The sequence below is a fragment of the Tursiops truncatus genome, chromosome 7 (assembly GCF_011762595.2).
Source record: "Tursiops truncatus isolate mTurTru1 chromosome 7, mTurTru1.mat.Y, whole genome shotgun sequence".
Taxonomy (NCBI): domain Eukaryota; kingdom Metazoa; phylum Chordata; class Mammalia; order Artiodactyla; family Delphinidae; genus Tursiops; species Tursiops truncatus.
The window spans coordinates 32,970,332-32,998,321 of record NC_047040.1 but is presented as its reverse complement, the minus strand read 5'-3'; the positions used below and the strand labels follow the sequence as shown (position 1 = coordinate 32,998,321).

Genomic DNA, 27,990 nt, shown 5'->3' with positions numbered 1-27,990 from the left:
GTGAGAGGCCCGTGTACTGAAAAGAAAAAAAAAAAAGTAATAAAAAAAAATGAGAAAGAAAGAAGGGAGCAACCAAACCAAAAACTAAATCCACCAATGATAACAAGTGCTAAAAACTATACTAAAAAAAAAAAGGACAGTCAGAACCCTAGGAGAAATGGCAAAAGCAAAGCTATACAGGCAAAATCACACAAAGCAGCATACACTTACACACTCACAAAATGAGAAAAAGGAAAATAATATATACAACTATAATTTAAAACAAAAGGAAGAGAGAAACCAAATCAATAAACAAATCTACCAATGATAATAATCTCTGAACACTAAACTAAGTTAAACATAAAACCAGAAACAAATTAGATGCAGAAAGCAAACCCCAAGTCTACAGTTGCTCCCAAAGTCCACCCCCTCAATTTTGGGATGATTCATTGTCTATTCAGGTATTCCGAAGATGCATTCTACATCAAGTTGATTGTTGAGATTTAATCCACTGCTCCTGAGGCTCTGGGAGAGATTTTCCTTTCTTTTCCTTGTTCACACAGCTCCTGGGTTTCAGCTTTGGGTTTGGCCTCGCCTCTGCGTGTAGGTTGCCTGTGGGCATCTCTTCTTCACTCAGACAAGACAGGCTTAAAGTAGCAGCTGATTAGGGGGCTCTGGCTCACTCAGGTCCGGGGTGGGGAGGGAGGGAGGGGTACGGAATGTGGGGCGAGCCTGCGGCGGCAGAGACCAACATGACATTGCAACAGCCTGAGGCGCGCCATGTGTTCTCCCAGGGGAGTTGTCCCTGGATCACGGCACTCTGGCAGTGGTTGGCTGCACAGACTCCCGGGAGGGGAGGTATGGATAGTGACCTGTGCTTGCATACAGGCTTCTTGGTGGCTGCAGTAGCAGCCTTAGCGTTTCATGCCCGTCTCTGGGGTCCGTGCTGATAGCCGTGCCTCATGCCCATCTCTGGAGTTCGTTTAGGCAGTGCTCTGAATCCCCTCTCCTCACGCACCCGGAAACAATGGTCTCTTGCCTCTTAGGCAGTTCCAGAGTTTTTCCCGGACTCCCTCCCGGCTAGCTGTGCCGCACTAGCCCCCTTCAAGCAGTGTTCACGCGGCCAACCCCAGTCCTCTCCCTGGGATCCGACCTCCGAAGCCCAAGCCTCAGCTCCCAGCTCCCATCCGCCCCGGCAGGTGATTGGCAGCGATTCTCTGTGCGGAAATCTCCCCGCTTTGCCCTCTGCACCCCTGTCGTTGGGCACTTCTCTGTGGTCCTGAAGCTTCCCACCACCAACCCCCACACAGCCCCTGGCTCAACCAGTGAAGGAGCTTCCTAGTGTGTGGAAACCTTTCCTCCTTCACACCTCCCTCCCGAGGTGGAGGTCCTCTCCCTATTCTTTTGTGTCTGTTTTTCGTTTTTTCTTTTGCCCTACCCAGGTACGTGGGGAGTTTCTTGCCTCTCAGGAAGTCTGAGATCTTCTGCCAGCATTTAGTAGGTGTTCTGTAGTTGTTGTTCCACATGTAGATATAGTTTTGATGTATTTGTTGGGAGGAAGGTGATCTCCACGTCTTACTCCTCTGCCATCTTGAAGGCCCCCCCCCCCACATTAGTTGATTGATGCAGTTATTCCACATATTCCAGAAACCAGCTGCTGTATTTCCTAATCAAGGAGATTTTCCTGGCACATACACATGATTATTCCTACACAGCTAAATAGTTGCGACAGGTCAAGGGCAGAGACCTCTTTCCTTATGTTACATCTTAAAGATTATTCAAAGCTTGTAAGTTCTAGCTCCTCAACATACGTTTAGAGAATCCAAATTTGACCCTGCCTGGCACGAGTTTCCTATTTAAGAATGTCTTCATTTAGGCCAAATATGAAATGTAGTACCTCATATTACTATCCTTGTAGTTTTTCTCATGGTATTTCTATATCTGGCATGCACAGAAGATATCAGTTGCCCTTTATTACAGGTAAAACCAGCACTTATGTTCTTTTGAAGCATGTTTAAATTACACCCCCTACAACTTCTGTCAATGGCTCAACTACCTTTTTTTGTTTTTTTTTTTTTAATTTATTTTTGGTTGTGTTGGGTCTTCATTGCTGCCTGCAGGCTTTCTCTAGTTGCGGGGAGCAGGGACTACTCTTCATTGCGGTACGTGGGCTTCTCATTGCAGTGGCTTCTCTTGTTGCAGAGCACAGTCTCTAGGTGCGCGGGCTTCAGCAGTTGCGGCATGTAGGCTCAGTAGTTTTGGCCTATGGGCTGTAGAGCGTAGGCTCAGTAGTGTGGGACACGGGCTTAGTTGCTCCACGGCATGTGGGATCCTCCCAGTCCAGGGCTCGAACTTGTGTCCCCTGCATGGCAGGCAGATACTTAACTAGTGCGCTGCCAGGAAGCCCATCAACTACCATTTTTAAGACTGGGTATAGCTCTTCTCATCTTCTCAGCTATTTCAGGTTTTCTTTTGGTAGTAAAAGAACATATAATGACTACAAAATCTGTTGAATTCCACTGCAGAATAAGATGGCTTTTTATTTAGCTTGTTCCTCTGTTTTTATCAGTGCCATCCATAAAGCATTTGATTCCATTATTTATTATAAAGATACTGCCATGTTTATTAATTTTGCTAAATAAAATGTGGATCTTTTGCAGAAGAAAACCTACCTGATTGTATGTTTTTGATGCTAGCTATTGCTTTGTAATCTGGAAATGTCATTTACTTATAGATAATGCTGCACAGGGTGCTGTTTGAACAGACATACAGTTGTGAGGAACATTCTTTGATTTACAACTGCATTTATTCCTTATCGAATCTGTTTTTTGCAGTATTCTTGGCTTCATAATGAATGCCAAGCTTCTCCTCGTGAACATCATCCCAGAACTTTTGGTTTCATATCAGGCTGATCTGTCTGCCTCAATGATTCTTCAACAGCTCACAGTTACGCAGAACAGTTTAACTGTACTTAAGAACATCTTTTAAATGGTTTTGTTCCCCTCCCTTTATTCTATAGTTCATTGTAAAGACATCCTTTGACTATCCTATGTTGATGATTCTTCTAGGATGTAGATAGCCCCGTGTATTTGATTTATTATGTGCCTATTTTATTAATCTTATCTTTTAATATTTGGGAATAAGGAGAGCAGAGGATAATAGCTGTTTTTGGTTTTTTTTTTGTAAACTTACTGGCCATTTCATATAAAGTAGGATTTAACGGTGACAGTGTGAAATTGGTAAGATGCCTGTGGTATGTTTATATTTTGTAGACAAAGGAAAATAAGTTGAAAACTATCATTTTATTATATAGTTTGGCACTATACAATTGTGGCAGTTAATAATGGTGGTTAATAGTAGGGGTTAAGGAGAATTTTTGTGCAGTAAATCTTAAGTATCAGATACTAGCATTTCTAAACTCAGACATTCAGAGAAACTGGGATACCAAAAGTCAGATGTTAGAGGATAATTCCTTATGATAGTAAAGCAGGAACATTTTGTACACAGCCAATAGAGAGGGAAGCTCATACATGAAAACTGGTACTACATTGTGAACTCCTAGAGAACAAGCAGTGAGTTCTTTTAAAATGATGGTTGTTGGGTTTTCTCCTGCTTAAAATAGAAAATAATCCATATTTATTGTAGAATATTTAGAAAATACATATATAAAAATTGCTCAAAATCTTTGCTAACATTTCAGTGCATTTCCTTCTAGTCTTTTTTTCTGGGCTTAAGTATTTTATAGTAGAACATATGATATAAAATATATACAGTTCAACATAAAGCATCATCAAACCCAAATCCAGAAAAACATCCCAGATGACCCCTGTGTTTTGTCTCTTCCTAATCACAACTCATTTTTCCCCCTTTTCAGGATAGCTGTTATTATGACTCTTATGATAATCATTTCCTTGATTTCCATAATTTTTTCTGTAATCTTTCTTTAGTTTGTCTATCTTTTGATATATGCCCAAGAGTTTAATATAGTTAAATTCTTCCAGTTTTTAAACTTTATATTAATTAACTCAGAGCCTTTTCTTTTGTGTCTTGCTTCCTTCACCCAACAAGATGTTTTCAGATTTGTTTGTGTTACTGACAAAGCTGTAATTCTTCTGGCATATTTGTTTGTTTGTTTTTAATATAATGAATGCAAGTCATTTCCACACTGCTGCATAGTATTCCATTGTATAGATATACAACAATTACTTGTCCATTCTCTTGATGATAGACATTTGGGTTGTTTCTAATTTTTGTATATTGAGAATACTTCAACTGTGAACATTCATGAATGTATGTCCTGGTACACATGTGCATGTGTTTCTCCAAAGTCTATACCTAAGAGTAGAATTGCTTAATCATAGGAGATAGAGCTAAACTGTTGCCAAAGAAGTTGTACCAGAGGGCAGACAGCAAAAGCAAGAAGAACTACAATCATGCACCCTGTGGGGGGAAAAAAAAATTCACAGAAAGATAGACAAGATGAAAAGGCAGAGGGCTATGTGCCAGATGAAGGAACAAGATAAAACCCCAGAAAAACAACTAAATGAAGTGGAGATAGGCAACCTTCCAGAAAAAGAATTCAGAATAATGACAGTGAAGATGATCCAGGACCTCGGAAAAAGAATGGAGGCAAAGAACGAAAAGATGCAAGAAATATATAAAAAACACCTAGACGAATTAAAGAACAAACAAACAGAGATGAACAATACAATAACTGAAATGAAAACTACACTAGAAGGAATCAACAGCAGAAAAACTGAGGCAGAAGAACGGATAAGGGACCTGGAAGACAGAATGGTGTAATTCACTGCTGTGGAACAGAATGAAGAAAAAACAATGAAAAGAAATGAAGACAGCCTAAGAAACCTCTGGGACAACATTAAACACACGAACATTTGCATTATAGGGGTGCCAGAAGGAGAAAAGAGAGAGAAAGGACCAGAGAAAATATCTGAAGAGATTATAGTCAAAAACTTCCCTAACATGGGAAAGGAAATAACCACCCAAGTCCAGGAAGTGCACAGAGTCCCATACAGGATAAACCCAAGGAGAAACACGCCAAGAAACATAGTAATCAAATTGGCAAAAATTAAAGACAAAGAAAAATCATTGAAAGCAGAAAGGGAAAAAGGACAAATAACATACAGGGGAACTCCCATAAGGTTAACAGCTGATTTCTCAGCAGAAACCCTACAAGCCAGAAGGGAGTGGCATGATATTCTTAAAGTGATGAAAGGGAAGACCCTACAACCAAGATTACTCTACGCGGCAAGGATCTCATTCAGATTCGATGGAGAAATCAAAAGCATTACAGACAAGCAGAAGCTAAGAGAATTCAGCACCACCAAACCAGCTCTACAACAAATGCTAAAGGAATTTCTCTAAGTGGGAAACACAAGAGAAGAAAAGGACCTACTAAAACAAACCCAAAACAATCAAGAAAATGGTCATAGGAACATACATATCGATCATTACCTTAAACGTGAATGCATTAAATGCTCCATCCAAAAGACACAGCCTTGCTGAATGGATACAAAAACAAGACCCATCTATATATGCTGTCTCCAGGAGACCAACTTCAGACCTAGGGACGCATTCAGACTGAAAGTGAGGGGATCAAAAAAGATATTCCATGCAAATGGAAATCAAAAGAAAGCTGGAGTAGCAATACTCATATCAGATAAAATAGACGTTAAAGAACGTTACAAGAGACAAGGAAGGACACTATATAATGATCACGGGATCAATCCAAGAAGAAGATATAAAAATTATAAATATATATGCACCCAACATAGAGCACCTCAATACATAAGGGAACTGCTAACAGCTATAAAAGAGGAAAACGACAGTAACACAATAATAGTGGAGGACTTGAACACCTCACTTACACCAATGGACAGATCATCCAAAATGAAAATAAGTAAGGGAACAGAAGCTTTAAATGACACAATATACCAGATAGATTTATTGATGTTTATAGGACATCCATCCAAAAACAGCAGATTACACTTTCTTCTCAAGTGCGCTCGGAACATTCTCCTGGATAGATCACATCTTGGGTCACAAATCAAGCCTCAGTAAATTTAAGAAAATTGAAATCATATCAAGAATCTTCTGACCATAACGCTATGAGGTTAGAAATGAATTACAGGGGAAAAAACATAAAAAACACTAACACACGGAGGCTAAACAATACGTTACTAAATAACCACGAGATCACTGAAGAAATCAAAGAGGAAATCCAACAATACCTGGAGAGAAATGACAATGAAAACATGACGATCCAAAACCTATGGGATGCAGCAAAAGCACTTCTAAGAGGGAAGTTTATAGCTATACAAGCCTACCTCAAGAAACAAGAAAAATCTCAAATAAACAATGTAACCTTACACCTAAAGGAACTAGAGAAAGAAGAACAAACAAAACCCAAAGTTAGCAGAAGGAAAGAAATCATAAAAATCAGAGCAGAAATAAATGAAATAGAAATAAAGAAAACAACAGGAAAGATCAATAAAACTAAAAGCTGGTTCTTTGATAAGATAAACAAAATTGATAAGTCATTAGCCAGACTCCTCAAGAAAAAGAGGGAGAGGACTCAAATCAATAAAATTAGAAATGAAAACAGAGAAGTTACAACAGTTACCGCAGAAATACAAAGCATCCCAAGAGACTACTACAAGCAGCTCTATGCCAATAAAATGGACAACCTGGAAGAATTGGACAAATTCTTAGAAAGGTATAACCTTCCAAGACTGAACCTGGAAGAAATAGAAAATATGAACAGACCAATCACAAGCACTGAAATTGAAACTGTCATTAAAAATCTTCCAAAAACAAAAGTCCAGGACCAGATGGCTTCACAGGTGAATTCTATCAAACATTTAGAGAAGAACTAACACCCATCCTTCTCAAACTCTTTCAAAAAATTACAAGGAAGGAACACTCCCATCTCATTCTATGAGGCCACCATCACCCCGATACCAAAACCAGACAAAGATACTACAGAAAAAGAAAATTACACACCAGTATCATTGATTAATATAAATGCAGAAATCCTCAACAAAATACTAGCAAACAGAATCCAACAGTACATTAAAAGGATCATACACCATGATCAAGTGGGATTTATCCAAGGGATACAAGGATTCTTCAATATATGCAAGTCAGTCAATGTGATACACCATATTAACAAATTGAAGAATAAAAAGCATATGATCATCTCAATAGATGCAGAAAAAGCTTTTGACAAAATTCAACACCCATTTATGATAAAAACTCTCCAGAAAGTGGGCATAGAGGGAACCTACCTCAACATAATAAAGGCCATCTACGACAAACCCACAGCAAACATCATTCTCAATGGTGAAAAACTGAAAGCATTTCCTCTAAGATCAGGAAGAAGACAAGGATGTGCGCTCTCACCACTGTTATTCAACACAGTTTTGGAAGTCCTAGCCATGGCAATCAGAGAAGAAAAAGAAATAAAAGGAATCCAAATTGGAAAAGAAGAAGTAAAACTGTCACTGTTTGCAGATGACATGATACTATACATAGAGAATCCTAAGAATGCCACCAGAGAACTACTAGAGCTAATCAATGAATTTGGTAACGTTCCAGGATACAAAATTAATGCACAGAAATCTCTTGCATTCCTATCCACTAATGATGAAAAATCTGAAAGAGAAATTAAGGAAATACTCCCATTTCAATTTTAACAAAAAGAATAAAATACCTAGGACTAAACTTACCTAGAGAGACAGAAGACCTGTATGCAGAAAAATACAAGACACTGATGAAAGAAATTAAAGATGATACCAATAGATGGAGAGATATACCATGTTCTTGGACTGGAAGAATCAATATTATGCAAATGACTATACTACCTAAAGCAATGTACAGATGCAATGTACTCCCTATCAAATTACCAATGGCATTTTTTACGGAACTAGAACAAAAAAATCTTAAAATTTGTATGGATACACAAAAGACCCCGAATAGCCAAAGGAGTCTTGAGGGAAAAAAACAGAGCTGGAGGAATCAGGCTCCCTGTCTTCAGACTATAGTAGAAAGCTACAGTAATCAAGACAATATGGTACTGGCACAAAAACAGAAACATAGACCATGGAACAAGATAGAAAGCCCAGAGAAAAACCCATGCACCTATGGTCAACTAATCTATGACAAAGGAGGTAAGGATATACAATGGAGAAAAGACAGTCTCTTCAATAAGTGGTGGTGGGTAAACTGGACAGCTACTTGTAAAAAGAATGAAATTAGAACACTCCCTAACACCATAAACAAAAATAAACTCAAAACGGATTCAAGATCTAAATGTAAGACTGGACACTATAAAACTCTTAGAGGAAAACATAGGAAGAACACTCTTTGACATAAATCACAGCAAGATCTTTTTTGATCCACCTCCTAGAGTAATGGAAATAAAAACAAAAATAAACAAATGGGACCTAATGAAACTTAAAAGCTTTTTCACAGCAAAGGAAACCATAACCAAAACCAAAAGAAAAACCCTCAGAAGGGGAGAAAATATTTGCAAACAAATCAGCGGACAAAGGATTAATCTCCAAAATATATAAATAGCTCATGCATCTCAATATTCAAAAAACCAACAACCAAATCCAAAAATGGGCAAAAGACCTAAATAGACATATCTCCAAAGAATACATACAGATGGCCAAGAAGCACATGAAAAGCTGCTCAACATCGCTAATTATTAGAGAAATGCAAATGGAAACTACGAGGTATCACCTCACACCGGTTAGAATGGGCATCATGAGAAAATCTACAAACAACAAATATCGGAGAGGGTGTGGAGAAAAGGGAACCCTCTTGCACTGTTGGTGGAATTGTAAACTGATACAGCCACTATGGAGAACAGTATGGAGGTTCCTTTAAAAATTAAAAATAGAATTACCATATGATTCAGCAATCCCCCTACTGGGTATATACCCACAGAAAACCATAATTGAAAAAGACACATGCACCCCAATGTTCATTGCAGCACTATTTACAATAGCCAGGTCATGGAAGCAACCTAAATGCCCATCGACAGGTGAATGGGTAAAGAAGATGTGGTACATATATAAAATGGAATATTACTCAGCCATAAAAATGAACTAAATTGAGTCATTTGTTGAGACGTGGCTGGATCTAGAGACTGTCATACAGAGTTAAGGAAGTTGGAAAGAGAAAAACAAATATCGTATATTAACACATGTAAGTGGAACCTAGAAAAATGGTACAGATGAACCGGTTTGCAGGGCAGAAACTGAGACACAGATGTAGAGAACAAAAGTATGGACACCAAGGGGGGAAAACCGTGGTGGGGTGGGGATGGTCGTGTGCTGAATTGGGTGAATGGGATTGACATGTATACACTGATGTGTATAAAATTGATGACTAATAAGAACCTGCTGTATAAAAAAATAAATAAAATTCAAAAATTAAAAAAGCTGTACCTATTTGCACTACAAGCAAGAAGCATATGAAAGTTCTCATTGTAGCACTTTTGCTCATAATAATTGTTCATGGAGTTTTAAAAAAGGGACGAAAATATGACATCAGTAATTAATCATGGAGAGTGTAATAACTTACCATATTCTAAGGTCTTTCTACTGCCTGGAAAACTAGTTGGCATGGTCCAATAGTCTAAAATAAAATAGTAGATATAAACACAAATGTGTCACTAAGTATCTTACATGTAAATAGATTAAATATTCCAGTTAAGAGACAAAGATTGTTTGGATTGAGTTAAAAACACTCTAGCATCCATATGCAAAACAATGAAGTTGACCCCCTACTTCACACCATATACAAAAATTAACTCAAAATGGTTCAACAACCTCAATATAAAAGCTAAAACCATAGAACTTCAGAGGAAAATATAGGAGTACATCTTCATGACCTAGGCTTTAGCAGTGAATTCTTACATATGACACCAAACTATAGGCAACAAAGGAAAAAGTAGATAAATTAGACTTCATCAAAATTTAAAATTTTTGTACTTCAGTGGACATATTAAGAAGGGGAAAAGATAACCTATCTACTGCAACATGGAGGAACCTTGAAAACATTATGCTAAGTGAAATAAGCCAGACAGAAAAGAGCAAATATTGTATGATTCCATTTACATGAAATATCAATCGTAGGCATATTCATAGAGAAAGAAAGTAGACTGGAGTTTACCAGATTGTTGGAGAAGGGGAGAATAAGGAGTTAATGGTTAATGGTTACAGAGTTTATCTTCGGGGTGATAAAGTTGCTTTTTTGTTTTTTGTTTAGATTGAAGTATAGTTGATTTACAGTGTTTTAGGTGTATAGCAAAATATATATGTATATGTGTGTGTGTGTGTGTGTGTGTGTGTGTGTATTGTTTTTCAGATTCTTTTTCATTATAGGTCATTACAAGATATGGAATATAGTTACAGTGTCCTGTGCTATACAGTAGGTCCTTGTTGTTTATTTTTTTATGGTAGTTTGTACCTGTTAATCCCAAATTCCTAATTTATTTCTCCTGCTCCTCCTTTCCTCTTTGGTAACCGTAAGTTTGTTTTCTATGTTTGTGAGTCGGTTTCTCTTCGGTAAATAAGTTCATTTGTACCAATTTTTTCTTTAGATTCCACATATAAGTGATATATTTGTCTTTGTCTGTCTGACTTACTTTATTTAGTATGATAATCTCTAGGTCCATCCATGTTTCTTCAAATGACATTATTTCATTCTTTTTTTTTTATGGCTGAGTAATATCATATTTTATCTATATATCTATATCTGTATACCACATCTGCCTTATCCATTCATCTGTCACTGGGCATTTAGGTTTCTTCCATGTCTTGTTGTTTTAACATAGTGCTGCTATGAATATAGGGGAGCATGTATCTTTTTAAATTAGAGTTTTTGTTTTTTCCGTATATATGGCCTGGAATGGAATTGCTGGATCATATGGTAACTATATTTTGAAGTTTTTAAGGAATCTCCGTACTGTTTTCATAATGGCTGTACCAGTTTACTTTCCTACCAACAGTGTATGAGGGTTCCCTTTTCAAGATGATAGTGAATAGCACTCTTTTAAGAAATACTATGTTACTTTCTCAATGATGATTTAATGGCACATAGGAGAGAAATGTATGTTGAATCATTATGTTTTACACCTGAAAATAATATTGTTGTACATCAGTTATATCTAGATTTTTTTAAAAAGAGATGTATGAAAAAACAGAACATAGATGTCCAATTCAAAAAATAAAAATCTAGGTGACAAGTCATAGCTTGAGTTATGCTTTAAGCAGTGTAATTTTTATCTCATTTTTTCCTCTGAAATAAAAAAAAATGTAAGTACCATATAGTTGGCATTTGTAATGTTTTCAAGACATTACTTTATTAATTCATATGTGTTTGAATTACATAAGGAAATAAATATCCATTTAAATAATTAGCCTTTCTAATTTGGAAATAGCAAACCTTTGTTTCACACTAGATTTGTGAATTTGTATTAATGCAGTTAAAGAGCAACTTCATTCTATGAAAAATAAATTTTGTCTGTCACATTTGATACTGAAAATCAGCCTCTGTACACCAGCCCCAGTTTGAATTTCAGAGAAAGAGTTTGGATGAAGTAGAAAAGAATAGCTTTATTGCTTTGCCAGGCAAAGGGGGCCAGAGCAGGCTAATGCCCTCAAAACTGTGTCCCAGGGACTTCCCTAGTGGCGCAGTGGTTAAGAATCTGCCTGCCAATGCAGGGGACAAGGGTTCAAACCCTGGTCCGGTAAGATCCCACATGCCATGGAGCAACTAAGCCCGTGCGCCACAACTACTGAGCCTGCGCTCTAGAGCCCACAAGCCACAACAACTGAGGCTGCGTGCTGCAGCTACTGAAGCCCGGGTGCCTGGATCCTGTGCTCTGCAACAAGAGAAGCCACCACAGCAAGAAGCCTGCACACCACAACGAAGAGTAGCCCCTGCTCGCCGCAACTAGAGAAAAGCCCGCACACAGCAACGAAGACCCAAAGCACCCATAAATAAATAAATAAATACAGACATACAGACATACAGACATACAGACATACATACATACAGTAAACTATTAAAAAAAAAAACAAAAACTGTGTCTCAGTGTGGGGGGGGGCGGTTTGTGAGGAGTCTTATACTCAAGGGGAGGGGTTGCTTATAAGGATCTGGGTGCCTGCAGGACCTGCATTCCTTCAGTGTAGAGATCATCTGGTGTCAGGTGGTCTCATGATAGGATTCTGTGGTTCTCGAGGTTATCGAACTGTGACCTCTTTGGAATGAAGAATGCTTCATCAAGCAGTTAACATCTTCCATTTGGTGGGGGTTTTCGTACTTCAGAGGAGCTCAAAAATACTGATATGTATATTCCTTGAGGAGGAACCAGTACCCTGCTCCAAAGCTGCACTGTTGTTTTTGTACTACTCCTCCCTGTCTCTGCATCCCCTCCCTTCCTCGATTAGGAACTGTTTGAACCTGCCCTTTGGAACTCAGGGAAGGTCATGGAGGCTGAATGAAGCTTATTTCCTACAAACAAGAAACGAGGGACACAGAAAGGGTTTTGTGCCCAGGAGTCCCACAGGGCCTGGTTGGTTTCACATGGGTGCTAAAATTGGGGCAGATATTTTATTTTAATGTTAACTAGATGAATTGGATTTAATTTTGTATGCCCTTTTTTTTTCCTTCAATAATAAATTCTAGTGATTTCCTAAGTTTTTACCTTAGGAAACTAGAAAAAGAGGAGCAAATTAAATCCAAAATAAGCAGAAAGAAAGAAGGAGTAAAAGTTAGATCAGAGATCAGTTGAATTGAAAACAGGAAATTAATAGAGAAAAGGCAACAAAACCAAAAGCTGGTTCTTTAAAAAGATCAATAAAATTGATACACCTCTAGCCAGGCTTCCAAGAACAAAATGAAAAAAGAAATAAATTTCTAATAATCATAAATGAAAGAAATGTCATGACTACAGATCCCATGGATAGTAAAGGAATATTATGAACAACTCTATGTTAACAGATTTGATAACTTAGATGTATTGGACCAATTCCTTGAAAGACACAATCTACCAAAACTCACACAGGGAGAAATATATAATCTGAACAGGTGTTTATCTATTAAAGAAATTGAATCAATAATTAATACTTTCTAATACCAAAAGCATCAAGCTGAGATGGTTTTATTGTTGAATTCTAGAGAACATTTAAAGAAGAAAGGATACAAGTTCTCTATAATTTCTTCCAGAAAATAGGAGCTTAGAGAACACTTCCTATTTCATTCTGTGAGGCCAGCATTACCGTGATACCTTGACAGTGAAAAGACAATCCACACTAAGATAAAATATTTGCAAAACACATATCTGATAGAGGATTTGTATCTGAAATATGCAAAGAACTGTTAAAACCTAACAATAAGAAAACAAACAGCCCAATTAAAAAGTAGAGAGAAGATCTAAATGGACAGCTCACCATAGAAGATAGACAGATGGCAAATAAGCATATGCTCAACATCCTATGTCATGAGGGAATTGCAAGTCAAGACAACAATGAGATACCAGTTTGAAAAAATCTATTAGAATGGCTAAAATCCAAAACACTGACTACACCTAATGCTGACAAGGATGTAGAACAACAGGAACTATTCATTGCTGGTAGGAATGCAAAAGAGGACAGCCACTTTGAAGAGAGTTTGACAGTTTTTTTACAAAGCTAAACAAAGGCTTACCATACCATGTAACAGTCATGCTACTCAATATCCAGGTGAGCTGAAAGCTTCTGTCCACACAGAAACCTGTACATAAATGTTTATAGCAACTTTATTCAAAGCTGTCAAAAACCAGAAGGATCCAAGATGTCTTTCAATAGGTGAATGGATAAACTGGGGTACCATGGAATATTATTCACTGTTAAAAATAAACTGTGTAGCCACAAAAAGACATGGAGGAATCTTGTATGCATATTGCTAAGTGAAAGAAGCCAGTCTGAAAAGGCTACATACTGTATTCCAACTATATGACATTATGGAAAAGGTAAAAATCAATGAGTGCCAGAGTGGGAGTTGGAGTGAAATATGAGTAGGTGGAGCACAGGGAACTTTTAGGATAGCAAAGCTATTCTGTATGATACTGTCATGATGGATACATGACATTATGTATCTGTTAAAACCTGTAGAACTATACAACACAAATCTTGAAACTTAATGAAACTATGGCCTTTAATAATAATGTATCAATATTGGTTCATAATTTGTAATAAATGTTTCCATACTGTCTTCGTCTGCTCCAGCAGCTGTAGGGGAGAAAAAATCATTTTCCCTCCACCCTTCTAGTTTCTTGGCTGAGACCAAGACAGAATGACAGGAGAAAAACAAACATGTATATACCTCCTACATACATGGGAGATACCCAAGAGAAAAATGAGTGACTCTCCAAAATTGCCCAAGCTATCATCTTTTATATGCCATCCCCAGCTAAAGAGCAAAGAAGATTGGGGTAGAGGTGAGATGGAGACCACTTATGGGAATTTACGAGGCAAAGCAAAATAAACAAGGGTATAGTTGTTATGCAGATTTAAGTATAAGCTTTCTATAGTAAGTTTTATTCTTCCTTTTCCTGGTACAGAGAGAGAGAGATACCTTTACAAATGGATATTTCCCTTAGAAATGTAAATATCCCTTATAAAAGGATAACTTCTATTAGGTTTTCAGAGCTTCTCCAGTGTCTGCTGTTTCTTAAAAATAACCAGCTCAAGAAAATCCTTATGCCAAAGGGGCATATTTTGGGGTGCCATATTCTGTTCCCCTTCCCAGCCATAATAAAATAACATAACAAGTGGCTTGAACAACACAAATTTATTTTCTTACCGTCCTGAAGGCTAGAAGTTGGAGGTTAGGGTTCCAGCGTGATTGGGTTCTACTGAGGACTCTTCTGGGATTGCAGATGGCCTCCTCACTGGTTCTTCACAGGGCAGAGAAAGAGAAAGCAAACACTCTCTTGTTTCTTCTTATAAGCACACTAATCCCACCCACTGTGAGCCCATTCTCATGGCCTCATCTAAACCTGTCTTCAAAAGAACCCATGTCCAAAAGTCATCACATTGATAGTTAATGCTTCATCATATGACTTTTAAGGGAACACAGTTCAGTGCATAGCATACACTAATGGAAGCTATTAATAAGAGAAATCGTGTGTTGGGGGGTGGTATATGAGAAGTGTCAGAACTTTCTGCATAGTTTTTCTGTAAACCTAAACATCTCTAAATAATAAAGTCTATTAAAAATAATAACAAGGCTAAAGATTATGAATTTCAATTTCAGAGAGATTTAAAAATAGATGACATTTCCTTTGATATTCACTGCCCAATAGAATGCTAAATATGACAAGAACAAGCCATGTCCAGTCAGCATTCACCATGTTCCACCTTTTGGTCTTTCTTTTCCTTTTTCTGCCTTCCTTGAAACTCTCTACCTTACTTTAAATGTCACTATTTTCCACCATATCCTTGTTTCTTGTTTGGTCCTCCACTTTTCACCTCCTACCTTTTCTCTCTCTTTGACTTCAGTGGACCATAAAAATAAAATGTGAGCTTCCATAATAATGAATCTGTAATCTGATTGTCTTATACTATAGTTTAAAGCTTCAGTTACCTTAAAAAAATACAAAGTATCTGAAAGTCAGTAATGATCTGACAGTCAATAAAGGGAAGATCAATAAGCACATAAAATAATTTGTGTATATCTTATTGTAAAAAATCTATAGATTATTATTTAGTTTGTGTGTGCCTGTATCTGTTTTTTGTGTGTTGAAAATAGTATTTCTTTTGGGTTGGGCATATTCTAAAGTCAGGTTTTTTTTAAAGGTAAAATTCATATAACGTAGAAATAACCACGTTAAAGTGTGCCATTTAGTGTATTTACAGTGTTGTGCAACCTCTATCTAGTTCCAAAATATTTTCATCAATCCAAAACGGAATTCTGTACCTGATGAGTCACTGCAGATTTCCCCCTCACCTGAGTCACTGGAAACTACTAATCTGCTTTCTGTTTCTGTGGATTTGTCTATTCTGGGTATTTCATTTAAATGGAATCTTAGGGCTTCCCTGGTGGCGCAGTGGTTGAGAGTCCGCCTGCCGATGCAGGGGATACGGGTTCGTGCCCCGGTCTGGGAAGATCCCACATACCGCGGAGCAGCTGGACCCGTGAGCCATGGCCGCTGAGCCTGCGCGTCCGGAACCTGTGCTCCGCAACGGGAGAGGCCACAACAGTGAGAGGCCCGTGTACCGCAAAATAAATAAATAATAAATAAATGGAATCATAGAATATGTGACCTTTTGTATGTATCCATTATATGGATAGACCACATTTTGTTTATTCAATCATTAGTTTATGAACATTTGTGTTGTTTCTACTTTTGGCTATTGTGATTAGTGATGCCATGAACATTTCTGTAGAAGTTTTTGAACAGTTAATTTTTTTTTTTTTTTTTTGCGGTACGCGGGCCTCTCACTGTTGTGGCCTCTCCCGCTGCGGAGCACAGGCTCCGGACGCGCAGGCCGAGCGGCCACGGCTCACGGACCCAGCCGCTCCGCGGCACGTGGGATCCCCCCGGACCGGGGCACGAACCCGTGTCCCCTGAATCGGCAGGCAGACTCTCAACCACTGCGCCACCAGGGAAGCCCTGAACAGTTAATTTTAATTCTTTTTGGTATATGACTAGGAGTCGGATTGCTGGATTTTATGGTAATGCTAGGTTTAACTTTTTGAGGGACTTCCAAAATATTTTCTACTGTAGCTGCACCATTTACATTCCAACAATAATGTACAAGAGTTCTAATTTCTCTCCCCATTCTTGGCAACACTTTTGTCTTTTTTTAAATTATAGCCATCCTAGTGTATGTATGAAGTGATGTCTCACGGTAAAATGAGGTTTCCTCCTATAACTTACTCTATATGTTAAATTTATGTGCAATTATTAATATGTTAGTCTATTAAAATACAATAAATGTCCTGCAGATTAAGAGAGTACTATAGTGCTTCAACAGATCCTTCTATAGAAATATTGTTTTGACATTTTAATATTTAATTGTGCTTAATTTGAGACAGATACATTCATTTAGAACAGGAATGCCCATCAGAGGAACTCTTGGCCATGCTGGCTTTTGAGTTTGCCATAGAGCCTTCTAGTTTGATAGAATACATAATGTCCAAAGTGAAAAAGATTTAAAACACAATATGCTTGATTTTGACAGAGTGCAAAGAATGATTAAATAAAGATATTAGCAGTCGTTAAGCCGAGTATCTGGTCATTATTATCAAATACTGCGTGAATACCTCCAGTTAAATGAATATGAACAGCTATCTCATAAGATAATTCATTCCTTTCTTTTTCTTTTTTAATTTTATTTTTGGCTGCGTTGGGTCTTCGTTGCTGCGCAGGCTTTCTTTGGTTGCGGATATGGGGGCTACTCTTTGTTTTGGTCCGCGGGCTTCTCGTGACAGTGGTTTCTGTTTGTTGTGGAGCACGGGCTGTAGGCGTGCCAGCTTCAGTAGTTGTGGTACGCGGGCTCAGTAGTTGTGGCTTGCGGGCTGTATAGCGCAGGCTCAGTAGTTGTGGCGCACGGGCTTAGTTGCTGCGTGGCATGTGGGATCTTCCTGGACCAGGGTTCGAACCTGTGTCCCCTGCATTGGCAGATGGATTCTTAACCACTGCACCACCAGGGAAGTCCCATTCATTCCATTTTAGACAGCTCCGTTTATAAACTTAAGTTCTTCTGTATGCTAGGTTAATAACTGCTGTCCTTGAACAGATACTAATTGGATCTTGTTATTCTCTCTAGCTACAGGTCCATTTTTTCACATGAAGACAGCTACCATATCCCCTCAAGTTTTCTCCTTTTCTATATCTGACACTTCTAATTCTTTCTACCCATCACATTTCAGAGTTCTTATACCTTCACTGTTCTACTTGCTCTCTTCTGGATGTGCTCTAGTTTGTAGTCATCCATTCTAAAGGGTATTTCTCTAGATATTATCTGATCCAAAGAATGGAACTAACACATAAGATGGTTTGCATGCTCATGATAGGCCTGTGATTTAGATATGTGTGTTCCCTTTCTGCAAGTGAATAAGCTTAGGCGCAGACAGGTAAAGATATATTCCCAAGGTCATAGAATATGTGGAAGAAGTCCAGTTCAGGTTTAACTGTCTGCAAAGCTATACTCTTTTCCTTAATAATCATAATACCAATATTGATAAACATAATAACATTTATTGCACAGGTAGAATATACTCAACACTGTACTAAGTACTTAGACTCCCACTTAAGCCTCACAGAAGACTTGTGAGGTAGAGATTACTATTTTTACAAATGAGAGAATTGAAGATCAGAAAATTCTAATAATTTTCTAAAGGCCACTGAGAGACTAGTGTAGTCAAGATTGAAAACCAAATGTGATTCCAAAGATTGTTCTTTTAAATATTATACTGTTCTGTCTATGCTGTTCCATGATATAGTTGATATTTCAGTAATTAAGAGCACAACTACCAGGTGTTTCAGTGTTCTAGGTCTATATAAAATAATACATATGATTAAAAATATACAATTTACAGTTATTACAAATTTATTATTAATTTTTCTTTCATTTCATTTGATGCAAAAACACTGCTGATTTGACTATATATTGATATAGCCTTTCTGTCAGTATTTAGCAAAATACCAAAAAGAAAGGGTGACTATATTTAAAACTTTGTTTTCTTTTAGGTCCACCTCACTCATTTAACCGAGATGAGACAATAATCATTGCTTTGGCATCAGTCTCTGTATTAGCTGTTTTGATAGTTGCCTTATGCTTTGGATACAGGATGCTGACAGGTAAAAATATAATTTTTTGTTTTGTTATTTATTAAACATGTCATTTAATCAGAATTGATTTTATTTTATAAAAATTCATCATGGTAAAAAACATCTCTGTGCTGTGGTAACCCCAGAGTCATCCTTCTCTCTTAAACTTTTTGTCCTAGTTTTTATGAAAGGTTTCAAACATATACAAAATACCTATTACCCAGCTTCAATGAGTATCACATCTCTATATCATCTATAGCCCCACTCACCACATGCTTCCATTCCACTGGATTATTTTGAAATAAATTGAAGGTATAACTTATCTGTAAATATTTTAGTATTATCTCTGAAATATAAAGACTTAAAATATATATAACCACAATACCATTTTTATATCTAAAAATAACAGTAATTCCTAAATATCATCAACTGTCTAGTTGGTTCTCATAAACTTTAGATTTGACAAGCTTTTTAGGAAATCAGCACCCATTCATTCATTCAAATAACTTTAATAAAACCTTCTTTAATGTTTCTGCATATTTCTTAGGGTTTTATACTGGGTGTGTTACTAGAACAATCTCCCAGAATTCAGCTTTTGTGTTATTCATTTTTCATCTTCATTTATGGATGATTCCTAGTTTAGTAAATAGTTTTATTCCCATTGACGTTAGGCATAAGTCTTGCTGTCTATCCTTCTGTAGGTCTTTTTTTAACTGTCATATATTAAAAAGTGTAATGAAGATTTTCTTTTTAAGAGAACCACACATTAGCAGGTTCTTTTTCCTATTCCTCTAGGAGACCGTAAACAAGGTCTTCACAGTATGAACATGATGGAGGCAGCAGCATCAGAGCCCTCTCTTGACCTAGATAATCTGAAACTGTTGGAGGTAAGATTGCTTTCAGATTACGGACTGTTTTTTCTGCTCTCATAGTATATCTGAGACGGGGCTTCCCTGGTGGCGCAGTGGTTGAGAGTCCGCCTGCTGTTGCAGGGGACACGGGCTCGTGCCCCGGTCCGGGAAGATCCCACATGCCGCGGAGCGGCTGGGCCTGTGAGCCATAGCCACTGAGCCTGCGCATCCAGAGCCTGTGCTCCACAACGGGAGAGGCCACAACAGTGAGAGGCCCGCATACTGCAAAAAAAATTAAAAATAAAAAATAATAGTATATCTGAGACAGTGATTTCATTAACTCATTCATTTATTCAACAAGCATTATCAATTTTGTGCCAAGGCCTATTCTAGGCACTGAGAATGTTGGTGAACAATACAGATACATGAGGCTTATATTCTAGTGAGAGAGAGGCTACAAGAGGTTAAATAAATGAAAGTACAGTTGACCCTTGAACAACATGGTTTTGAACCGAATGGGTCCACTCATACACAGATTTTTTTCAATAGTAGATACTATAGTACTACACCATCCACAGTTGGTTGAATCTATGGATGTAGAACCATGGACACAGAGGAACCATGTATATATGAAGGGTCAACTATAAGCTATATGTGGATTTTGGACTATGTGGAGGGGTTGGTGTCCCTAACCCTCACATTGTTCAGAGGTCAACTGTATATTTCAAGTAGTAGTAAGTGCTATGGAGAAAAAAAAAGCAAATGAGATAAGAAAGTTATGGAAAAGGAGTTATTAAAGAAAATATATTTAGAAAGGAGATGATCATTGAATACAGACTTGAACAAGAGTATGGGAATAAAGACATCAGATTCTGAGAAAAATGTGCTAGACAAGCAATTCACAGTAGATGATGAATAAATATTCCTTGTCTGTGTATATATTGTATATTGTATAGGTATATATGAATATTATGTTTTGTATAGAATTAAATTTTCATTTGGTAATATCTCAGAACCTGTGTTAAAAGTCTTACCATGATGAATGTTTTTATGATCTTTATTAGGATAAATTAACTAAACCAGAGACTGCTAAATAATAGATCTGATAGATTTGGTTATATAAAACATTTTAAGAACCTTCCATTTGGGAGAAAAATATAATAAAAGTTAAAAGCAAAATTTGAAAAAGGTATTTCAACACATAAACAATTGATAAAGAGATGGTAGAAATCAACATTAAATAACCAGTCCATCAAAAATAGACAAAAGAGATGAATTATCAATTCACAGGAGAAGTAAGTATGCCTAGTAAATGTATAATAAGATGTCCAATTTACTAAACTGGAAAAAATACTAATTAAAACCATTAGGATTTTATCCTGGACTGAGTAAAAGAAACACTCCCAAACATTGCTGATTTAACTTTATATTGATACAGCCTTTCTAAAGGGCAGTCTGTTTGTTAAAATTTAAATTAGAAATAGTGAATGAAATATAACAAATATCCTTAAATGGTAAATCCCTAACCTTTTTTTCAGTAAAAAGTCAGAGAAATCCCAGAAGCCAAAAATGAAGAGAACAGTTGCATCTTGCTGGGGGGTTTTTGAGTTATTTTTTATTGTACTGTATTGTACTAGATATTGTGAATGTCATATTGTGGAGACCCTGTATTCTGTTAGGTTCTTCTAAAGTGTGTTCATTTCGTTGTTTATTTTAGTAGGTGATTAACTTGGTTGGACATATTGCAAACTCATCTCCTGAGCTGAAGTTTAGTTACTTTTTATCTTTAGCTGGAGTCTGTCCCATGCATTAATTGGGTTTCCAACTCTCTGACTCTCCTTTTTGGGATTCTCCCTTAATTTTCCATGCTGTGGTTGCCCCAAATTCTGTCCCCTGCTTCCTGAGGCCAGAAAGATTTTCTATCACAGTTTCTGCTCCACTATGCAGTGCAGATTTCAGCCTGCTCACAGGCTTAAAGCTATAAAAATAAGTAGCTCACCCTATGCCATTCCTTTCTTCCAAGTGTTGACTCCCCTCAGAACCTATCTACTTTTGTTCATTCTCCAGCATTTTTAGATTTCTTTTTAAAAATATTGTTCAGGGGCTTCCCTGGTGGCGCAGTGGTTGAGAGTCCGCCTGCCGATGCAGGGGACACGGGATCGTGCCCGGGTCTGGGAATATCCCACATGCCACGGAGCGGCTGGGCCCGTGAGCCATGGCCGCTGAGCCTGTGCATCCGGAGCCTGTGCTCCGCAACGGGAGGGGCCACAGCAGTGAGAGGCCCGCGTACCGCAAAAAAAAAAAAAAAAAAAATATTGTTCAGAGTTTATAGTTGTCATCTGAGGGAGGGCTGGGTCTGGTAGGAGTTTCTGAGCCATATAAGATGCCAAATTTATTATTTTCTTGACAATGGAGTTACTCAAACTAAGCAATAGAGATCTGGTTGCATACATATGGATTTATACTTTATTATTTAGTAAATTTGATTGTTAAGTTGTGATGAAATAATATCTTGCTTTCTTCAAAACAAATTTACAGCTGATTGGCCGGGGTCGATATGGAGCCGTATATAAAGGTTCCTTAGATGAACGTCCAGTTGCTGTAAAAGTGTTTTCCTTTGCAAACCGTCAGAATTTTATCAATGAGAAGAACATTTACAGAGTGCCTTTGATGGAACATGACAACATTGCTCGCTTTATAGTTGGAGATGAGAGAGTCACTGCAGATGGACGCATGGAGTATTTGCTTGTGATGGAGTATTATCCCAATGTAAGTTCTTCATAAAAAATATACTGACATTTATGTCAGTCAGATTTGTAGGAGGACCCCTGTTATGTAGAGTGTTGCTGGTTTGCAAACTGGTTATTAATGGTCTACAATGACATAACAATTTTACTCCAGAATGTGAATGAAACTGTTTAGTCCCTACGCACTTACATCACACTGTCTCTGTCTCTGTCTGTCTCTCTCTCTCTCAGCAAGACTTCCTTGATGAAGGAAGCAGTGAAAGAGTTGAAAATACTTTTTTTTCTGCCTTAAGTTGATAAATAAAAGATGCATCTGGGGCTTCCCTGATGGCGCAGTGGTTGAGAGTCCGCCTGCTGATGCAGGGGACATGGGTTCATGCCCCGGTCCGGGAAGATCCCACATGCCGCGGAGCAGCTGGGCCCATAAGCCATGGCAGCTGGGCCCATAAGCCATGGCCGCTGAGCCTGTGCGTCCGGAGCCTGTGCTCTGCAACGGGAGAGGCCACAACAGTGAGAGGCCCACGTACCACAAAAAAAAAAAAAAAAAGCATTTAAAATGAAATAACCATTCATAATGTTTAATATTTGAGAAATAAAAATTGATAATGTCTAAATTCTCTTTTCCATCCTCTCCTCCTCTCTCTACCTATAGAAATGTCTTTTCTTACTTCGAGATTCTGAAGTGTTATAATTCATTAGATCTCCTTTGAATCCTAACATGCAAATCCTTTTTACAGCTGCTAACTTAACCTCCTCATGTTCAAGTAAAGTAATTCTACTTTTTTCCCCTTTTTACTTTTTCCCTCCATACAGGGATCTCTATGCAAGTATTTAAGTCTCCATACAAGTGACTGGGTAAGCTCTTGCCGTCTGGCTCATTCTGTGACTAGAGGACTGGCTTATCTTCATACAGAATTACCACGAGGAGGTAAGACAATGAATAGAAGATGCATCACAACCATGTGGGGCCAGAATTCACAAAGGGAAATTTTATTCATATCTTTAAAGTAAAAGTATATTTTATATTATAGCAGATGTATTATGAGCCAGCTGTTTACAAGATCTAACGTGAGGAAATATATTTGAAATTTAACAAGAAGAATAAGAAAAAGAATTTCAATTCTCTAGAGGGGTCATGGATTCCATTGCGATTTTGATTAAAGCTCTGAACACTCCCCCTGTAAGGATAGACGTATAGGCATACTTTAAAAAGTACTGTTTTGATTGTAGGGGTTCTCAGATCCTTTGAAGTTCATCTATGGACCTAGGTTAAGAACCTCTTAGCTAGACGGTGTTGTATTTTCCTTGTATTTATTTTGCTTATTTAAATGAACTACAGATGCATTATCACTTCTTTACACATGAATTCCATAGGTTGGTTGGTCTTTAGTGTAAAACCCAAATGTATCTTTTGATAAATCAGTGCTTCTCTTAGCTAGAATTAGGCTTGTTCACATTTATCAGGGAGAAAAAAGTAACAGGTTTCAATGAAGATGACATTTTTTTTTCTTTCTCATGTAAGAATCTGAAGAGAGACAATCTAAAGTTTTTTGGCAGCACCGTAATATTATCAGGGCCCCAGGCTCCTCTATTTCTTCTCCATTAGTCTTTATATGTGGCTTGTTTTCAAGGTCACCTCATTGTCCATCATGCTATATGCTAATCAGCAGAGAAAAGGAAAGTAGAAGGAATTGCCTCCTTTTGCCTCGAGAAGTCCCACTCTTGTGCTTATGTTTTGTTTCCCAGAACTTAGTCCATGCTTTCCTACCACACTTAGCTGCAAGGGATGCTTTTGAATATAGCTTGTTTTTGTTTTTGTTTAGCTGGGTGCATTGCTGCCTCAAATAACACTCGGTTCTGTTCCTAAATAGGAAGAGGAGAACTCATGGTGAGGAGTAAGGCTTCACCAGTGTGTCAGTACCGTGTGGTTATGTTCCTTGCCATAACTACAGTTTATATTCAGCCTTTATGTACATTTTTGCTAGTTTTTCAAAGCATCTTTTTAATATATTTGCTTCTTTGTTTGAATATACATCTCACATCACAGGCACCTCTAAATTAGCTTTGCTGTGAAAATCCGTCTTTGCATTTTCATTCTTTACAGCAATTTTCTTGTCATGCATTGTTTTTTCAGTTTCTCTGACTGCTATAATGAAGAGAATATTTAATGTAACAATTTCTTAGATCTTTGTTCCATTGTATGATAGCATGGATCATCTTTTCTATCTGCTGCTTCATATATAAATAATTTCTCCTGAATAATTTATCAGTTCATTTATCTTGACATCTTGCTTTTCCTGAATACAGAATTGACCAATGTTATTGCCTGTGTCAGCAACTTGATGCACTTACTTTAGTGCTTTAGCTCATTAACCATTTGTACTGTGTTTCCTTATTCTTAAATACCATAACTCCTTTAAAGAGCTGACTTAGCACAGAACTTAAAATACCATCCTAATCCCCATTTTCAAGGCTTGCATGATTCAATAAGGTTTCTAGTCAAACATTGGCTGAAAAGAGTGATTGCCATCAAATATGAGTTTTATTTAAACACAGATTTTATTCTAAAACATTACCTAATATTATCACTAAATAGTTACCATTTTAAAAAATGTGTATCTATTTGTGAAAAAACATAAGTATAATAGCTATTTGAATTTTTGGTTTTACCTAATTATTTAAAAAATATTCCATACCTCACAGCAGTCAGAATGGCCCTCATCAAAAAGTCTGCAAGTAATAAATGCTGGAGAGGGTGTGAAGAAAAAGGAACCCTCCTACACTGCTGGTAGGAATGTAAATTGGTATAGCCAGTATGGAGAACAGTATGTAGGTTCCTTAAAAGACTAAAAATAGAGGTACCATATGATCCAGCAATCTCACTCCTGGGCACATACCCGGAGAAAATATAATTTGAAAAGATACATGCACCCCAATGTTCATTGCAGCACTATTTACAATAGCCAAGCAACATATGTCCATTGACAGATCAATGGATAAAGATGTGGTATATATATATAAAGGGAATATTACTCAACCATAATATAATGCCATTTACAGCAACATGGATGGAGTTAGAGATTATCATACTAAGTGAAGTAAGCCAGAGAAAGACAAATATCATATATCACTTATATATAGAATTTGCAAAAAAAAAAAAAAGATACAAATGAACTTATTTACAAAACAGAAATAGACCCACAGACATAGAAAACAAACATATAGTTACCAAAGGGGAAGGGGGAGAAGGATAAATCTGGAGGATGGAATTAACATATACACACTACTATATGTAAAATAGATAACCAACAAGGACGTACTGTATAGCACAGGGAGCTATACTCAATATTTCATAATATTTCCCTATAAGGGAAAATTATCTGAAAAAGAATATATGTGTGTGTGTGTGTGTATGCATGTATATGTATAACTAAATCACTGCTGTACACGTGAAACTAACATGACATTGTAAATGACTATATTTCAATAATAAATAAATATTCCAACTATACTGTACTATTTCAAAACATTTAAAGTGACATTTCACTTTTTTTTAGAGAACTTTATTCTTCCCGGTATCTTCAGATATAACTTTGCTATTTGGCATACAATTTTGTAGTAAGGAATAATACTATTATTATTTATTCAGCTATTTTTTGCTTCAGGAGAAGTAGTAGTTGAACCTGTTTATTTGTAATTGGTTCTCCCTATGAATTTTTTTCCTAATGGTAATGTCAGTGTAACATTATCATGGAAAAAAGTCTAGCAAAGAAGGAACATATATAGATCACTTAAATCTATAACCAGAAAATTACTATTAACTAGTTTATGTACATCTTTCCAGATCCTTTGCTCTGTGTGTGTGTGTGTGTTTATGTTTATGTAAATATCCACAGAGAGACTATTTTGTGTTCAGGTTTTATTTTTTAACATAATTAAAATAATATTGTGTCCCACTTTGCTTTAAGAAATTTGCCAAGTGTGCTACTGCCCAGGGCAAAACCATTACATGCTCGGCTCCCCCTTTCTACAAACCACAGCCCCTTCCCCAATAAAAAAAGGTTAAAATGAATATTGAGGGGAACTTTAAGGGGAAAAGAAGTCTCAAAAAGGTGGTCTATAGTTCCACCCTCAGCATTGGTCATGAATCCTCTCTTGTTTCTTCCTTTTTCTTTTTTTCTTTTTCCTTATTTCCTCCCTCACTTCCTTCCTCCTTTGCTTCCTCCCTCTCCTCTTTTCTTTTCATTTCTTTTGTTTCCTTTTTTAATAGTAGCAGAAAGTATTACCTTGTTTTCCCCTCTGGCTGGCTGACTGACTGACTCATTGCACATTCACATTATTAACCTGGTTTCCCTTATGTGTGAGATATTTTAGTTTAAGTATTGCTTTGGTGTTAGTGTACAAACATTTTCCAGTGTCTCTATAAATTTTATTATATAAATATCAGCTCGAGATTATACCACATATACTTATGTTGTGGTTTTATCCAGAGTAAGAAATGTAGCTCTGTTAGGGGTTGAATGAGCCATGTTAGTACATACTTTGGAAGGCTGGACTGGGAAGAGGAGCAAATGAGAAAGAAGTCAATTTTTAGAATAAGAAACCTGGTAACTGCTATTTTTCTTCTAGTTGTGCTATTGCCTCCCCCCACCCCCTTCCCCCAATATCAAAGGAATCATTATCTTCTGTCTTTAGTTTCATTTTTGGTGAAATTGAAGTCTAATACATGTTAATGAGAGTAATAAATGTAAATACTGAGTCTTTTTGTGCCTAAATATAACACTGGTTGACTTTGTTCTGATTTTGCTGTATTTCTTTCTATACCTGAGGAGTTATTTTAAATTTTGGGAATGGTACTTTAGAATTTTTTTCTTTTCAAGAGCTACGGTTTTATTTCAATATAAGATTTGTATAAGGTTTTCTTTTTTAAAAATTTTATTGGAGTATAGTTGATTTACAATGTTGTGTTAACTTTTCCTGTACAACAAAGTGACTCAGCTATACATATATATATTCTTTTTCATATTCTTTTCCATTATGGTTTATTACAGATATTGAATATAGTTCCTTGTGCTGTACAGTAGGACTGTGTTGTTTTTCCATCCTATATATAATAGTTTACATCTGCTAATCCCAAACTCTCAATCCGTTCCTCCCCCTCCCCCCCTTCCCCCAAGGTTTTCTTATAAAGAGGAAAATAATTATGATTTTACTTAGGGGCTTAGGTTGGATATATTCTTTCACTCAGCAAGCATTTACTATGTGCCATGCCTTTTGAATTCAGGCAAAACATGTTCTCTCTCTGCCTACATGGAATATATAGTCTTCTGATTAACAAGTAATAGAATGAGTATAATAGTGTTTTGTTTCTTTGTAAAATCAGAAAACAGCTACCAGTCCATTGCAAAACTGTTTCTAGTTTAATTTGAAGAACTGTGGTGGGCTTAGATACATGGCTAAGCCTCAGGACAAAACTGGAATTTTCTGTCATAGGTTTGATTTGTTAATCTGTAAGATAATACTATAAAATACACATACCAATTTTGGAGCCATGTCA

General features: G+C 37.0%; 1 protein-coding gene across 3 annotated transcripts in view; it reads left to right on the top strand.

The window, feature by feature from the left end:
- BMPR2 (bone morphogenetic protein receptor type 2) overlaps nt 1-27,990 on the top strand; it is a 201,816-nt gene that overhangs the window by 137,613 nt on the left and 36,213 nt on the right. For 2 of the 3 annotated variants that reach the window (XM_073807380.1, XM_019939102.3), the window contains exons 4-7: nt 18,755-18,865; nt 19,631-19,722; nt 22,225-22,455; nt 23,247-23,361. In XM_073807380.1, the coding sequence (XP_073663481.1) occupies nt 18,755-18,865; nt 19,631-19,722; nt 22,225-22,455; nt 23,247-23,361 (549 nt within the window). The remainder of the gene's footprint in view (nt 1-18,754; nt 18,866-19,630; nt 19,723-22,224; nt 22,456-23,246; nt 23,362-27,990) is intronic. The other variant, XM_073807381.1, reaches the window with a different exon arrangement.